This window comes from Mus caroli, unplaced genomic scaffold, assembly GCF_978045245.1.
Source record: "Mus caroli unplaced genomic scaffold, Mus_caroli_1 scaffold_15, whole genome shotgun sequence".
Taxonomy (NCBI): Eukaryota; Metazoa; Chordata; class Mammalia; order Rodentia; family Muridae; genus Mus; species Mus caroli.
Window position 1 is genome coordinate 40,351,799 of NW_028227270.1, and position 16,961 is coordinate 40,368,759.

General features: G+C 40.8%; 1 protein-coding gene across 1 annotated transcript in view; it reads left to right on the forward strand.

The window, feature by feature from the left end:
- Adgrv1 (adhesion G protein-coupled receptor V1) overlaps positions 1-16,961 on the forward strand; it is a 504,170-nt gene that overhangs the window by 470,821 nt on the left and 16,388 nt on the right. Inside the window, exon 90 of the mRNA XM_085830825.1 lies at positions 14,824-15,012. Coding sequence (XP_085686951.1) covers positions 14,824-15,012 — 189 coding nt within the window. The remainder of the gene's footprint in view (positions 1-14,823; positions 15,013-16,961) is intronic.

Consider the following 16,961-nt stretch of genomic DNA (forward strand, 5'->3'; position numbering starts at 1 on the left):
GTAAACTCAATGACTGAATCAAGACTGGTAGTAGAGAACTTAAATTGTAGATCATCCCCATGTAAAAGAAGCTGGCCAAAATATGGGTTTTGTTTGAAGTGGGGCAGAGAAGCATTTGACAGGTATATTGCATGAACTGGAGCAGTATGGATAATGCTGCACCCTTGGTAAGCAATTGCTAGTTTGCCATGAAGTCCTTAACATTTATATAGTTGGTGAGGGGTGAGTGGTGGGGGCTGGGGGAGTAGGGGTAATGATATGAAGAAAGATGCTGACTCAGCACACCAACTCAGGAATGTTGAGGTTTGGTCTGTTGCTATGTACTTTAATGCTAAATTGTGTACCCGAAGGGAAGTCTGGGCCTAGGAGTATATTTTCATGTTTACAAGCCTTTGTTATGCAAAGCTTGTTTCCTTGATTTAAAACTCTTGGTTAAATAAAATGGGCTACAGCCAATATTACTGGAGAGATTAGAGGGAGGTGGGTTTGGAGTGACCTGGTTGAGGGAAAGAGATGAGAGGAGAAGGAAGAGAGAGGAGGAGATATGAAACAGCCATGAGGGGAGATGGACCATGAGCATTTGGCCAGGACCAACAGCAAGTACCTGGGATACCAGCAAGTAACCTGGGGTGGTAGCCAGGCCAGAAGTTAAAAGAGTAGATTAGGGGTAATTGTCAAAGCCAAAATAACCATAGTCTGAATCTCATTTATTTATAAGCTAGTTGGGGATAAACTTAAATTGGTTGTACTACTCAGGAATCAAAAGCAAACCAGCATGGTCACAGGCAAAGTAGAACCCAAGGTCACCCTAGTAATTGCTCAGCTATAAATCCAACCTTCTGCCTAATTTATTATTGTTTTATGCTTACACAAGAGCCTCACATAATTAATGGGTTTCAGAAAATCCACAGAAATTGTAGTTTTAAGCCAAGATTGAATACTTCCTTCTGAGTGTTAAGATTTACTATTTAAAGAAGTCTTGGTCCCTGTATTTTCTTCCTCTTTCCTTTCTGTCAATAAACATAAACTTAGTTTGCCTCAAATTTTTACATTTTTTAAAGAACACATGTATGAGTTCTTCAAGTTTTGCTAGTAACTACTCTACAAGGCATCCATAGAATCTTTGCTTCTCTAATAAGAAAATTGAGACAAAAAAAGATATCTTGTTATTTGCCTCTACTAAATAATTTGTCATCAGATGTCAGCTTATTAAGTCTGTAACAAATAATACCCCCACAATATTATTAATTGGAAGCTATTGTTTATGCATATTTTATATGGCATCTCTAAGATTGGCATCTATAAGGTCATAGCATAAGGAATATTTATCTGCTAATAAAACATTTTGGACCTTGCTGATTGAACTGGCAAGCTTTTTCTCTCAGGCTGTACCTTCTACCTGCTATGGCATCTGTGTTGTGTTAGAGCTTGCTAGAGTTTCTCATTGTGTTCCCACGGAATCATACAGGGATGGTTAAAAAGCAAAGCTCTAAGTCATCTTTGATATTTAATTAACCATACTGTAAGGAAATCAACCATTTCTTTAAAGCTTATTTATAGGATTCCTTTCCTTTACAAAGCAATATAAATTATCTAGAAACCCAGGGTATATGACTTTAGCAGATATTTACAGTCTTCAGCAGCTTATGTGATAGGAATCAATTACAAATCCCAACACTGAGCACAAGGCATTTCTATCATAGAAGGGGTGAAGTTTCTGGAAGGATATGCCCACAGTTCTCTTGCAGTGCAGGGAACTGGTGATGCACAGTATGATTTCAGTGTTTCCCCTCAGATGGAGTACCTCATTCCTTGGGCTGTTTCAAGGACTTGAATTCTGAGCTATATAGTCTTTTGCTTTGAATAAGAAAAGAATGGCAGAAGTTGGTAGTGTTGACAGCAGTGGAGCCCTCCCACAACTGCCCCCTGAGGAATGGCACTGAAGGATCTAAGATCATGAGTCAGGCTACCTTCCTCATCTAAAGATACCTTCTAATCAGCACATTGTGTGTTCTAGTCACCTGTCATCAGTCTCTCTGTGGTCACTGTGTTCTGCCCAGTAGTAGCAGTGGCACCTGAAAATATGCCTCCTTTACTTTTTCCTCTGTGTCTGTTTTTGACAACACAAAGTACATCATGCCTGCAGAACAGACTCTTCTTCTTGTTTCTGCCATACACCAGTGGTTGTCTTCTCCTCTGACTTGCTAGCAGTCCCTTGCTTGCTTTTCAGGTCAGTCTTCCTGAATGTTCTCTAGATATTTAATCTTGAGCACTCTACTCTTTAGTCTGTACAGTATCTCCAGAAACAAAGCAACAAACCTTCTTCATGCACGTCACACACCCACACAGCTTGGGTATCTACCACACAGCTGTCTTCCACTTGTAGGCCTCTCACCTTACTTGTCTCCCCCCCCCCCCAGTCTGGTACTTAAAATATGTTACATATTTTCACTTCAAACATGCAAGCAGTTTAGTTTGCTTTCACAGCCCACTGATCTCCCCTGGCACCAGGTCTTTCAGTTTCCTGACTCATCTTCAGAGTGACACTCTTCTCGGATTGCCTGCCGCAGCCTAGTTGAGGTTACTCCACAGGATGATTAAGTAGGGACCAGCGCACTAACTTTTAAGGCCCTGTTTTCAAAATGGCAACTTGAAGGATGATAATGAAAACTCTGTCTAAAAGATTTAGGCTGAATTCATGATGACTGTAATCCCAGCACTTTGGAGGCTGAGATGGGTGGTCTGTAAGTTTGAGGCCCATCTGGGCTACATGGCAATTTCCAGGCTAGCCTAGACTTTTTAGTTAGACCCTGTCTGTCCTTGTTACTGTTATAATGCTGCGAAGTAACACCAGGACTAAGGCAGCTTATCAAGGAAAGCATTTAATTACTGGCTGGCTTACAGTTTCAGAGGGTCAGTCCATGATCATCATAGTGGGAGCATAATAACAAGCAGCCAGGTGCTGGAGCAGTACCTAGGAGCTCATATTCTGGTCTTCAGCTACGAAAGAGTAGTGGGGAGGCGGGAGGTGCAAGTTGGGGTGGAGAGCCTGGGCCTGGTGTAGGTCTGGGGCTTTTGAAACCTGAAAGCCCACCTACAGTGACACACCTCCTCTGACAAGGTCACACCTCCTAATCCTTCTGAAACAGTGTACCAACTTGGGGCCAGAAATAAAGCCTTTGGGGACCATTTTCATTCAAACCACCACACTGCCCCAAGGGGAAAAAAAAATCTCAAAACTTATTTAGAGGCATGCTAGAAAGACTCAACAATTAAGAACAGTGATTAAGAGCACTTGTTGTTCTTCTAGAAGACCTGGGTTTAATTTCTACATGGTGTATCACAACTGCCTATAACTCCAGTCCTAAGGGGCTCTAAAGTCCTCCTCTGGCTGCTGGTGGTACAGTTATATTTGTATACAAAATATACCCTATACACACAAGATAAATAATTTTTTAATTGTTTAAAAGTTATTTATAGAGGCTATCCAGGAGTGGGAGGTGTGGAGGTGGAGCAGATAAGGGTAAATAGAAGGAATGAGAATGAGAGCAAACAAAACAGATAAAAATATGGAGACATCACAGAAATCCAGAAATTTGTATAATTAGTAAATGTTAATAAGCCAGGTAGTGCCAGTCAGGGCCACCCCCGCCATCTTCCTTCTGAGCCCAGTGGAAGCCTCTAAGGGCTCCAGAGTGCTCTCCACTCTGCAGGACCTCAGGAGCACCTCAGGATTGCGGGTGAGTGGAACACAACATCAGCTCCAAGAATCACAGAGGGTCTTGTCCCAGCAGGAACAGGGACAGAGGAACCCCACCTGACCAGAGGCTGGGATCCGTTCAGGTAGGGGGCCAGCCCCGCCATCTTCTGTGTGAATCCAGCCGTGGGCATCTAGGGCACCAGAGGACTCTCCACACCACAGGACCCCTAGCACACCCAGGACTTCCTGATCACCTGAGAGCACGTGGGTGATAGAAGCAACAGAGCTTCTTGGTCAGGGTCCCCTGAGGCCTTTGTCCTCAGCCAGGAGGCAGAGCTGAGATCCAGACCCCTGAGCACATTCCTTGCCAGAGGAGAGTCAGCCTACAGGGAGAATTCTGACCCCAGAACTCAGGAGGTGGATTAGAGCTCCAGACTGCTGGACACCTGCCTTGCAAGATGAGAGCTTGCCTGCAGAGAGTGCTCTGACCACTAGGACCCAGAAGAGAGTTGGACTCCCACCAGTGCTGACAGAGGCTAAAGAATCACAGGAGGAACAAGCTCCAGCCAGAGACAACTAGTACATCTAACACCAGAGATTACCAGATGGCAAAAGGCAAAGGTAAGAATCTTACTAACATAAACCAAGAACACTTGGCATCATCTGAACCCAGTACACCCACCACAATGAGTCCTGGATACCCCAGCACACCTGAAAAGCAAGACGTGGATTTAAAATCATATCTCATGATGGTGGTAGAAGATTTAAAGAAGGGCATTAATAACTCACTTAAAGAAATACAGGAGAACAGTGCTAAAGAGGTAGAAGCCCTTAAAGAGGAAGCACAAAAATCCCTCAAGGAATTACAGGAGAATACCGCTAAACAGGTAGAAGGCAAACACTGCTAAACAGGTAGAAGAAACACAAAAAATTCCTTAAAGAATTACAGGAAAACACAACCAAACAGGCAATGGAATTGAACAAAACCATCCATGATCTAAAAATGGAAGTAGAAACAATGAAGAAAACCCAAAGGGAGACAACTCTGGAGATAGAAACCCTAGGAAAGAAATCAGAAACCATAGATGTGAGCATCAGAAACAGAATACAAGAGATGGAAGAAAGAATCTCAGGTGCAGAAGATTCCATAGGAAACATGAACACAACTATCAAAGATAATGCAAAATGCAAAAAAGATCCTAATACAATACATACAGGAAATCCAGGACACAATGAGAAGACCAAACCTAAGGATAATAGGAGTAGATGAGAATGAAGATTTTCAACTTAAAGGGCCAGCAAATATCTTCAACAAAATTATAGAAGAAAACTTCCCATACCTAAAGAAAGAGATGCCCATGAACATACAAGAAGCCTGCAGAACTCCAAATAGACTGGACCAGAAAAGAAATTCCTCCCAACACATAATAATCAGAACAACAAATGCACTAAATAAAGAGAGAATATTAAAAGCAGTAAGGGGTACCTATGCTACAGTAGATAGACTGACACGCACAGCCACTTAGGCCGTACTAAGTGGATTCTGGGTTTAAAACCAAAAAGAATACACAAACTTGGATGAGACTAATGGGGGTGGAGAATGGGGGATTAGGAATCAGAAGGGAAGGAAATGATAAATATAATCAAAACATATGGTATGTGTTATTAAATTCTTAGACAATAAAGCAAGAGATACAAGAAAGCAGCTTAACAATATAGGTGAATATTGAGGGAAAAAAAAGCAGTAAGGGAAAAAGATCAAGTAACATATAAAGGCAGACCTATTAGAATTACTCCAGACTTCTCACCAGAGACTATGAAAGCCAGAAGATCCTGGACAGATGTTATACAGATACTAAGAGAACACAAATGCCAGCCAAGGCTACTATACCCAGCAAAACTCTCAATTACCATAGATGGAGAAACCAAAGTATTCCATGACAAAACAAAATTCACCCAATATCTTTCGACGAATCCAGCCCTTCAAAGGATAATAAAGGGAAAACACCAACAGAAAGATGGAAAGTACACACTAGAAAAAACAAGAAAGTAATCCTTTAACAAAACTAAAAGAAGACAACCACAAGAACAGATTCACAACTTTAACAACAAAAATGACAGGAAGCAACAATTACTTTTCTTTGATTTCTCTTAACATCAATGGACTCAATTACCCAACAAAAAGACAGAGACTAACAGACTGGCTACATAAACAGGACCTAACATTTTGTTGATTATAGGAAACCCACCTCAGGGATAGTGCCTCCAAAGGGAAACTAGTGAAAGCATACACAAACAGTCTGACAGCACACCTAGAAGCTCTAGAATGAAAGGAAGCAAATTCACCTGAGAGGAGTAGACTGCAGGAAATAATCAAATTTAGGGCAGAAATCAACCAAGTGGAAACAAAAAGAACTATACAAAGAAGCAACCAAACCAGGAGCTGGTTCTTTGAGAAAATCAAGAAGATAGATAAAACCTTAGCTAGATTGACTAGAGGGCACAAGGTCAGTATCCTAATTAACAAAATCAGAAATGAAAAAGGAGACCTAACAACAGATCCTGAGGAAATCCAAAACATCATCAGATCCTATTACAAAAGGCTATATTCAACCAAACTGGAAAACATGGATAAAATGGACAATTTCTAGACAGATACCAGATACCAAAGTTAAATCAGGATCAGATTAATGATCTTAACAGTCTCATTTTCCCTAAAGAAATAGAAGCAGTCATCAATAGTCTCCCAACAAAAAAAAAGCCCAGGACCAGATGGGTTTAGTGCAGAGTTCTATCAGACCTTCAAAGAAGACCTAATTCCAACTCTCCTCAAACTATTCCACAAAAGAGGAACAGAAGGTACTCTACCCAATTCATTCTATGATGCCACAATTACTCTGATACCTAAACCACATAAACACCCAACAAAGAAAGAAAACTTCAGACAAATTTCCCTTATGAATATCAATGCAAAAAATACTCAATAAAATCCTCACAAACCGAGTCCAAGAACACATCAAAATGATCATCCACCATGACCAAGTGGGCTTGTTCCCAGGGATGCAGGGATGGTTTAATATATGGAAATCCATCGAGGTAATCCACTATATAAACAAACTCAAAGACAAAAATCACATGATCATCTCATTAGATGCTGAGAAAGCATTTGACAAAATCCAACACCCCTTCATGATTAAAGTCATGGAAAGATCAGGAATTCAAGGCCCATACCTAAACATAATAAAAGCAATCTACAGCAAACCAGTAGCCAACATTGGAGTAAATAGAGAGAAGGTGGAAGCAATCCCACTAAAATCAGGGACTAGACAAGGCTGTCCACTTTCACCCTACCTATTCAACATCGTACTTGAAGTCCTAGCCAGAGCAATTCGACAACAAAAGGAGATCAAGGGGATACAAATTGGAAAGGAAGAAGTCAAAAATATCACTATTTGAAGATGATATGATAGTATATATAAGTGACCCTAAAAATTCCACCAGAGAACTCATAAACCTGGCAAACAGCTTCAGTGTAGAAACTTGATATAAAATTAACTCAAACAAATCAGTGGCTTTTCTCTACACAAAGGATAAACAGGATGAGAAAGAAATTAGGGAAACAACAACCTTCACAATAGTCACAAATAATATAAAATGCTTGGTGTGAGACTAACTAAGGAAGTGAAAGATCTGTATGATAAGAACATCAAGTCTCTGAAGAAAGAAATTGAAGAAGATATCAGAAGATGGAAAGATCTCCCATGCTCATGGATTGGCATGATTAATATAGTAAAAATGGCTATCCTGCCGAAAGCAATCTACAGATTCAATGCAATCCCCATCAAAATTCCAACTCAATTCTTCACTGAATTAGAAAGGGCAATTTTCAAATTCACCTGGAATAACAAAAAACCTAGGATAGCAAAAACTATTCTCAACAATAAAAGAACCTCTGGTGGAATCACCACGCCTGACCTCAAGCTGTACTACAGAGCAATTGTGATAAAAACTGACAGGTAGATCAATGAAATAGAATTGAAGACCCAGAAATGAATCCACACCTATGGTCACCTGATCTTTAACAAGGGAGCTAAAACCATGCAGTGCAAAAAGGACAGCATTTTCAACAAATGGTTCTGGTACAACTGGATGTTATCATGCAGAAGAATTCGAATTGATCCATTCTTATCTCCTTGTACAAGCTCAAGTCTAAGTAGATCAAAGACCTCCACATAAAACCAGAGACACTGAAATTTATAGAGGAGAAAGTGGGGGAAACCCTTGAAGATATGGGCACAGGGGAAAATTTCCTGAACAGAACAGCAATGGCCTGTACTGTAAGATCAAGAATCAACAAATGGACCTTCATAAAATTGCAAAGCTTCTGTAGGGCAAAAGATACTGTCAATAAGACAAAAAAGCCACCAACAGATTGGGAAAGAATTTTTACCAATCCTAAATCTGATAGAGAAGTAATATCTAACATATACAAAGAGCTCAAGAAGCTGAACTCCATAAATTCAAATAACTCCATTAAAAATGGGGTACAGAGCTAAACAAGGAATTTTCAACCGAGGAATACCGAAGGGCTGAGAAGCACTTGAAAAAATGTTCAACATCCTTAATAATCAGGGAAATGCAAATCAAAACAACCCTGAGATTCCACCTCACACCAGTCAGAATGGCTAGAATCAAAAATTCAGGTGACAGCAGATGCTGGCAAGGATGTGGAGAAAGAAGAACACTCTTCCATTGCTGGTGGGATTGCAAGCTTGTACAACCACTCTGGCAATCAGTCTGGCGGTTCCTCAGAAAACTGGACATAGTACTACAAGTAGGTCCAGCAATACCTCTCCTGGGCATATACCCAGAAGATGTTCCAACTGGTAATAAGGACACATGCTCCACTATGTTCATAGCAGCACTATTTATAATAGCCAGAAGCTGGAGAGAACCCAGATGTCCCTCAACAGAGGAATGGATACAGAAAATGTGGTACATTTACACAATGAATTTATGAAATTCTTATGCAAATGGATGTATCTGAAGGATATCATCCTGAGTGAGCTAACCCAGTCACAAAAGAAGTCACTTGATATGCACTCACTGATAAGTGGATATTAGCCCAGAAACCAAGAATACCCAAGATACAACTTTCAAAACACAAGAAAATCAAGAAGGAAGACCAACTCGTGGATACTTCATTCCTCCCTAGAATAGGGAATAAAATATCCATGGAAGATGTTGCAGAGACAAAGTTCAGAGCTAAGATGAAATGATGGACCATCCAGAGACTGCCCTACCCGGGGGTCCATCACATAATCAACCACCAAATGCAGACACTATTGCATATGTCAGCAAGGTTTTGGTGAAAGGACCCTGATATAGCTGTCTCCTGTGAGGCTTTGCCAGTGCCTAGAAAATACATAAGTGGATGATCACAGTCATCTATAGGATGGAACATAGGGCCCCCAATAAAGGAACTAGAGAAAGTACCCAAGAGCTGAAGGGGTCTGCAACCCTATAGATGGAACAACAATATGAACTAATCAATACCCCCAGAACTTGTGTCTTTAGCTGCATATGTAGCAGAAGATGGCCTAGTCAGCCATCATTGGGAAGAGAGGACCCTTGGTCTTGCAAACTTTATATGCCCCAGTAATGGGGAAAGCCAGGGCCAAGAATTGGGAGTGAATGGGTAAGGGAGCAGGATGGGGGTTGGGGGAGGGTATAGGGGACTTTTGGGATAGCATTTGAAATGTAAATGAAGAAAATATCCAATTAAAAAAAAAACAAGCCAGGCAGTGGTGGCACAAGCCTTTAATCCCAGCACTCAGGAACCAGAGGCAGATGGATCTCTGAGTTTAAGACCAGCCTGGCTTATAGCACAGAACTACACAGAGAAATCCTGTCAAAAACAAAACAAAACACAATGATGATGATGACAATTGTTAATAAAAAGTACTTATAACGAAATGTGAATGGTAGCAGTACAATTTAGAATTTTATAGTGTTTTTATTTTTGTCATTTATTAAAAACACATTCTTTTGTCATAAAATATATCTTGACTACAGTTTTCCATCCCTCTAGTCCCAGTCCCTCCCCACTCCCCTTCCCCTCTAGTTCAACTCCTCTTCTGCCTTCCATTAATAAAGAATAGGCTTCTAGGAGATTTGAGAATTTTATACCCAACTACTATATTTATATCATTTCTACCCTTTCTTCTCCTCCCCAGTCACACTAAAATTCATTATTATTCTTTAAATTTTTTTACATATCTAAAGATAGATGCACTAATGAATACAAGCTGCTGCGTTCCTTTAGTGTTGCTCCTGAGTATATGTATTAGGAATGACCACTTGGAATTGGATAATCTATCAAAGGGCTTGCTCATCCCTGGAGAAAACAAAATATTCCTGTCCTTTACTTTTCCTCCCAAAGTAGAGTTTTTTTCTGTCCCTGTGAGTTCCACTGTTACCTGCCCCTCCATCCTTCGGTAACCCAATGTGATTTGCATTTGGAAACTTCCAATCCAGGACTTCAGGGCTTTGTGACATCAGCTGTTTGTGTTTGTGTGACTTTCGGAAAACTTCACATGTAGTTTTTCTCTCTTGTGTGGATCCTAGCATAGACATCTGTCTAGATCTCTTGAGTTTAGGCCTGTCATTCACCAGAGCCAGATATTCCTGAAACCAGCTAACTTCCTTTTCCTTATGTGAGTTCTGAACTGAAAATCCCTTAAATGAGAAGGCATTCCAGCGGAAGTTGATGGAACCCCCAGTACATAGTAGGCAATGCTGTGAGAAGTGTTTGAGTAATAAATGCCTTCTAAATGTCTAGGTAGCAGGCACACTGACCAGTCAACAGTCCTCAGAATGAGCTCATGTTTCCTTTCTCTATTGTCTATACAGATTAAACTGCAGATCTTATTTAAAGTATAAACTAAGAAGATCCACTTAAAAAATTCAACTTAAGGAAAAGACTTAAAAATTAAGAAATTAAATATGAGATTCCTCTCTCTCTCTCTCTCTCTCTCTCTCTCTCTCTCTCCCTCTCTCTCTCTCTCTCTCTCTCTCTCTCTCTCTCTCTCACACACACACACACACACACACACACACACACACACACACACACACGCACACACGTAGAAACCTTGTATTTGTCTTTCCAATTTTGTTATTGACCCAAACTCTATCTTCCTTATTGCCAAGTGACCAGTCATTCAAAATGCAGCAGGTCAGAACCCTAGAGCAGTTCCAAACCAGAAAGAAGGGCTCATGGTGACTTCCTCTGTCTGCCAAGGGAAGAGTGAAAACATTAAGCCTTTGGGGAAAAGTAACCGCAGAAAAGAACAAACCTAGCCCCAGTAGAAAGATCAGAGACAGGAAGCTTAGCTCAAAGCAGCAGCTCCCAAGAGACACCCACCAGAGGAGCGGCGGACCACACCCCAACCCCTGACTTCATGCTCCTTCTGGAAAAACTGGGTCTGTACATGCACATGAAGTGGAAAGCACTAGCTTGGAGAAGAATCTTATCAAACCATTACTGAATTGGGCCACCTATAATTATAAACGACTCAAAGCGAGAAACCTAACACATACCACCTCTGTCCTTACCCCTTCCCACACTTGCCTGCTGATAACAGTTTAGAATCGTGGTCTCTGGTTTATTAATTACTTCTTGAGTTCTGTCTGAGTCAGAGACCATATGATAAACAAACAAACAAAACGTAACTAAGAGCGCTGAGCATTTCCTCTTTCTAAGAATTTGCGATTGAAGAGATTTCTTTAAAATGCCAAATGTTAGCTGGGCATGGTGGGACACACCTTTAACCCCAGCACTCGAGAGGCAGAGGCAGGCAGATTTCTGAGTTCTAGGCCGGCCTGGTCTACAGAGTGAGTTCGAGGACAGCCAGGGCTATACAGAGAAACCCTGTCTCAAAAAACCAAAAGAAAAAAAAAAAAAACAAAAAAACAAAACAACAACAGCAACAAATATTTGAGCTTAAGAGAGCTTAATTCTGATGATGCCACCTTGTCCTGCCCTATCTCTGGAGGCAGGAGAGTAGCAGGGCTCCACATGGAAGCCTGAAGTGTCACTCAGCCAGGATCCTTTATAGCTTGATGAAATTGGAGAAAGATCTCAGAAGAGAGCCCAACACAGCCAAGCCACGTTCCACCTCCTGTCTTAGCCAGTTCTGTCTTGCCACTTCTTGTTAAACATGTGAACTGAAGCACGGGACTGACAGACATGATGGAGCGAACAGCTGAACTCCCTTTGCTTGCTTCACGCTGAACACACTAGAGACCTGTCTCAGTGGTTAAACCTGCGTTTGCTCCCTACCACCCACAAGGCAACTCAAACCCCTGTGACTCCAGTTCTAAGGGACTCAAGCGCCTCTGTGGGTTTCTGCATGCATTTGACGCAAAGAAAATCATGTAAGCAAATAAATAATAACAAATGAAAAACAAATAATAATAAACTAATAATAAATAATTCTTTAAAAAGAGAGTTATGAGCATATGTAATCCTTTAAACTGTGGATGATTTCCTTTGTGGCTCACAGAACATTGATTAATAAGTTTATATTCCTAGATCAAAAGAAATACAGAATGGATCTTAATTTTATAGTCAATCCAACTGTAAATAAGTTAAAGACTTTTAAAAGCATTTTCATGATTATAGGAGGACCATGAAAATAGTCAAAACAGCAACTCATAGACACAATTAGCTTCCCTCTAAATCTGCCATCTGTAAATGACAGGAAGTATAGATAGCTGGTGTTTATGAACCTGATGCTTGGTGGGGGTCAAATATTGTTTTATTTGTGAGCAGTCTGAGAGCAGGAACCATGCTCCTTCATCCATGCATCTCAGGGCCTGGTAGTGTAGACTGTGACCACGCAACATTCTACAAACGGAGAATCCAGGTGCTTTGTTGAAATTGCTGCACACAACACTGTAGTGGGACCCTGCACACAGCGTGCAGTACTTGGAAGGGGAACTTGTTTTTCCTCTGAGGTCAGAAACCTCCACAGCTGAATACTTTGGATAATGCAGGCCCCCTTTCTATATTTGCACAGCTTGGCCGAGACCAAGCAAGAGTCAATTTAAGCATAATCTGCATTTAAACATTCTTTCCTTTTTATTTTAACCATGTTTGTGTTTCCTGGAGCACATCTAAAAGTCTCAAAATATTTGCCATGTACTTCTATGCTTTTAAGAACAAAAACAATGCAGTTTTTGAGTGTAGCTATGTTCAGCAGGCAGAACATTTCCTGGCGCACGAAAGGCTCGATATGAAAACAAGCAGGAGAGGCTGCCGAGCTTTAACAGATGGTCTTTAGAGATGGGTTTTCAAGCATGAGGTTTGTTTCCTTATCCAGCTTTTAACCTGACACATCTCAACACTTCCAGTGACCCCGAAATAAATCAGGAACATTGCACAACCTTTAAGGCTGACACTTTAATTTTTTCCTGTTTTGTCTATTGCTGTGGCCAATGTAATTAGGTCACAGTCATGTGAAAAGTTAGTTGTATAAGAAAAAATGTTGGATGAGCATGGGTGTTTTCAGGAAGACTTTGTTTCTATTAATGTGCACACTATCATTTGTACTTGAAACCAATTCACTGGGCCTACATCTTTTGGAATATTAACATGCTCTCCAAAAACAGGCAAGCCTGAATCAAAGGGAAATGTGTGTTTCTGCTTGCTCTGATGTGACAAGTACAACAATGAGGAGTTTTGTTTTGTTTTTGTGTGTTTAGCATGCACACCACTGCTTTTTAAATGCTCTTAGTTATAGAGACCAGCTGAAAAGGTGTCACCCCAGAAGAAAGAGAAGAGTCTGGACTCTCACACGCCTCCAAAGACAGCCATGTGTAGCATAGCCTCTTGTCCTCTCAGTTCCTGTATGTAAAAGTTAATTCTGACTGGGGTGGAGGGCGCTGTGGTGATTGCTAAGAAGTGTAGACAGTTCAGGTACAGTTGTACATCTGGTACAGTTCCAATTGCTTCAGTACTCTAGAGATGATAGGAACCATGGAGACACCACATTTTACAAATGCTGACACTTGTTGATGTTTTCAGAAAAATTTTTACATTGATTCTATTTATTCTTTAATTAGCTGAGTATCTTTATGTTTATCTTTGTGGGTTCAAAATTTTAGTGACACATTCTTATTTGCATTCAAATTTTAAACACCAAGAAATATATATATATATATATATATATATATATATATATATATATACCCCACAATTTAAGGTATCTTATTGTCTAAATGAAACTGTCAGAATTACAAGGCTTTGAACAGTAGTCATACAGTAAGTACAGCACGTGTGGAAAACATGAAGGAAGAAGGGTGTAATGAGCAGAACGCAAACAGAAAGGCAGTGTCCTTCTTTGTGACGGAAGCAGAGTAATTATCAAGAGCTCAAGTATGTTGTGAGGAATCTGAAGGGCTAACGGCTTTTGAAGAATGCACTAGAGAGGTTTGCTGTTCTTGTGCAACATGTATGGAGAAGCTCTGCTTAACTGTTAAGCAATCAGCAGAGTCCCTATGCAGTGAGTTGGTTCCCAAGAAGGTAAGGAGTTGAGATGCACACAGGGTGTCAAGTGACAACTATTCAGCTCTTTCCAGACACACACAAGATGAGTAGAATGCCCCATCAGCTAGTTAGACATTGAGACCTTTCCAGACACACACAAGATGAGTAGAATGCCCCATCAGCTAGTTAGACATTGAGACGGAGGAATAAAAACAGTCCTTTTTTACAGGACAAGCTGTTTGCTCTCTACATGTATACATCTAGATGTATACAGCTCATTCATACATTTCTGTAACTCACTTTCATATGTTAGGAAGGCACAGAGTTACACATATATTAATTAAAAAATGACTTGAGAGTCCACACTTCCTAAGCAACACTGGTGAGCATTTAGTGACTTTGAACTGGCAGTGACCTCTTACCTGGCTGCCAGCATCCTGTCAGTCACTCCTGGATTCGGGTAAGCCTGGAGCATCCTCAAGGTAGTCAGATGGATTTGCTGGGTTTATGTTTAGCTGAGCTGACCAGAAGACCTTTGACACACTTACTAATTGATTTTTCCTTTTTCTAGGGACTTTATGTTTTTGTGGTTTATTTCATTTTACACAACCAAACGTGTTGCCCTATGAAGGCCAGCTATACAGTAGAAATGAATGGTCACCCAGGACCCAGCACAGCCTTCTTCACTCCTGGGAGCGGAATACCTCCAGCTGGAGAGATAAACAAGTCTACCCAGAACCTCATCAATGCTATGGAAGAGGTGTGTTCCCCTCCCCTACCTCTGCTTCTCCTCCCTTACCTTCTGACCAGCCCTCCCTCTCCTTCTGAGTGTAAGACAGAGGTTACTGATTGACTTTGGAGTCCTTTCCCCTCTGCAGTATTATTTGAGGTATCATTATTATGTCTTTTCTGTCCTGTGAGCAATTTGGATCAGCCATTTATCTCAAGAAATCAGAGAACAATGCATCATTTCCTTCAAAAACCTTCAGAACTCCTCATTTGATGTGATAGAGATATCAATATGTTTAAGAAATGCTCTTCTAAGACACTATTCTTCCTAAAAGCACACTCTCACGGCTAGCTGTCTTTATTTGCCTGTCCCCCTGACACTTTTTTCAATCCCCACCAAGAGAAGAAAACAAGTAGCTACTCTTTTCAATTTCAATACGATCAAGCATTCTAAAACAAAGGCTCAGAGAGTGCTTTAGTGGCCCTCCTGGAAAATCCAGGCAGGATTTCCTCCATAAAACTGCCTCCCACTGCTGGCTATATTATTCTGTCCATACAAGTTTGATTTCCTGAGTCTGACTCACATGCCCTCTACCCCTGCCTTTTGGCGACATATTAGAAGGGCCACTATTTAAACTGAAAGCATACCTGAATAGATCTGTCGAAGAAGAGGCAGAGATGCACAGCCCTCATAACTGCTCAGGTCAGGCATGTGCTCAGTAGCCATTCCTTATGAAGAAGACAAGCAAGGAAAAGAATATTTGGTTTGCTTAAAAAAATATATTGGCATGTATTTAAGAAACACTTTCTTGAAGAGGAAATACTGATAGGATGATAGATGGCTAGATAAATAGATATTGATGGGTAACTCCAAGATGGGTGCTAAATAGAGATGTGATAGTTCCATCCATCTGCTAGCAAATTTCATAATGTTTTTAATAGTTCAATAATATTCTATTGAGTAAATATACCACATTTTCTCTACCCATCCTTCAGCTGAGGGACATCTAGGTTGTCTTCAGTTTGTTATTATTACGAGTGAAGCTGTTATGAGCATAGCTGAGCATGTGCCCTTGTGTATGGTGGAGCATCTTTTGGGTATATGCCCAGAAGTGGTATAGCTGGGTCTTGAGATCCCAATTTTCTGAGAAACTGGCAAATTGATTTTCAAAGTGGTTGTACAAGTTTGCACTCCCACCAGCAATGGAGGAGTGGTCATCTTTCACTTCCAGCATGAGCTGGTGCTTGAGTTTTTGATCTTAGCCATTCTGGTGGTAATAAAGACCTGCCAGCAAAACATTAGGCAGAGCTCAGAGAATCTGCTGGAAGAGGGAGAGGAAGAATTGAAGGAGCCAGAAAGACCAAAGACACCACAAGAAAACCTACAGAATCAACTAACATGGGCGCATAGGTGCTCACTGAGACTGAACCACCAACCAGACGCACACATGAGATAGACCTAGGTTCCCTACACGTATGTAACAGAGGTACAGCTTGGTCTTCATGTGGGACTCCTAAGAGAGGAGCAGAGGTTACCTCTGTCTCTGTTGCCTGCCTTGGATCCCTTTCCCCTAACTGTGCTGCCTTATCTAGCCACAATATGAGAATATGCACCTAGTCTTAATGCTACTTGATAAGCCAAGGTGGGTTGATATCCATGGGAGGCCTCCCCTTCTCACAGAAGAAAGGGAGGGAGGACAGGAGAGAAAAAAAGAGAGGGAGGGACTGCGGTAGAGGAGGTATGGAAAACTGTAATCAGGATTTAAAGTTAATTAATGAATGAATTAATGAGAAAAGAAAAGTCATAATACGCAGCCAGAAGTAGGTGATTAGATAATAGAGATAGATAGATAGATAGATGATAGATAGATAGATAGATAGAAAGATAGATAGATAGATAGATAGATAGATAGATAGATAGATAGATAGATAATCTTTCTTCCCAGCAATCTTATTGTCTTCTCTGCAATGTAGGAGGTA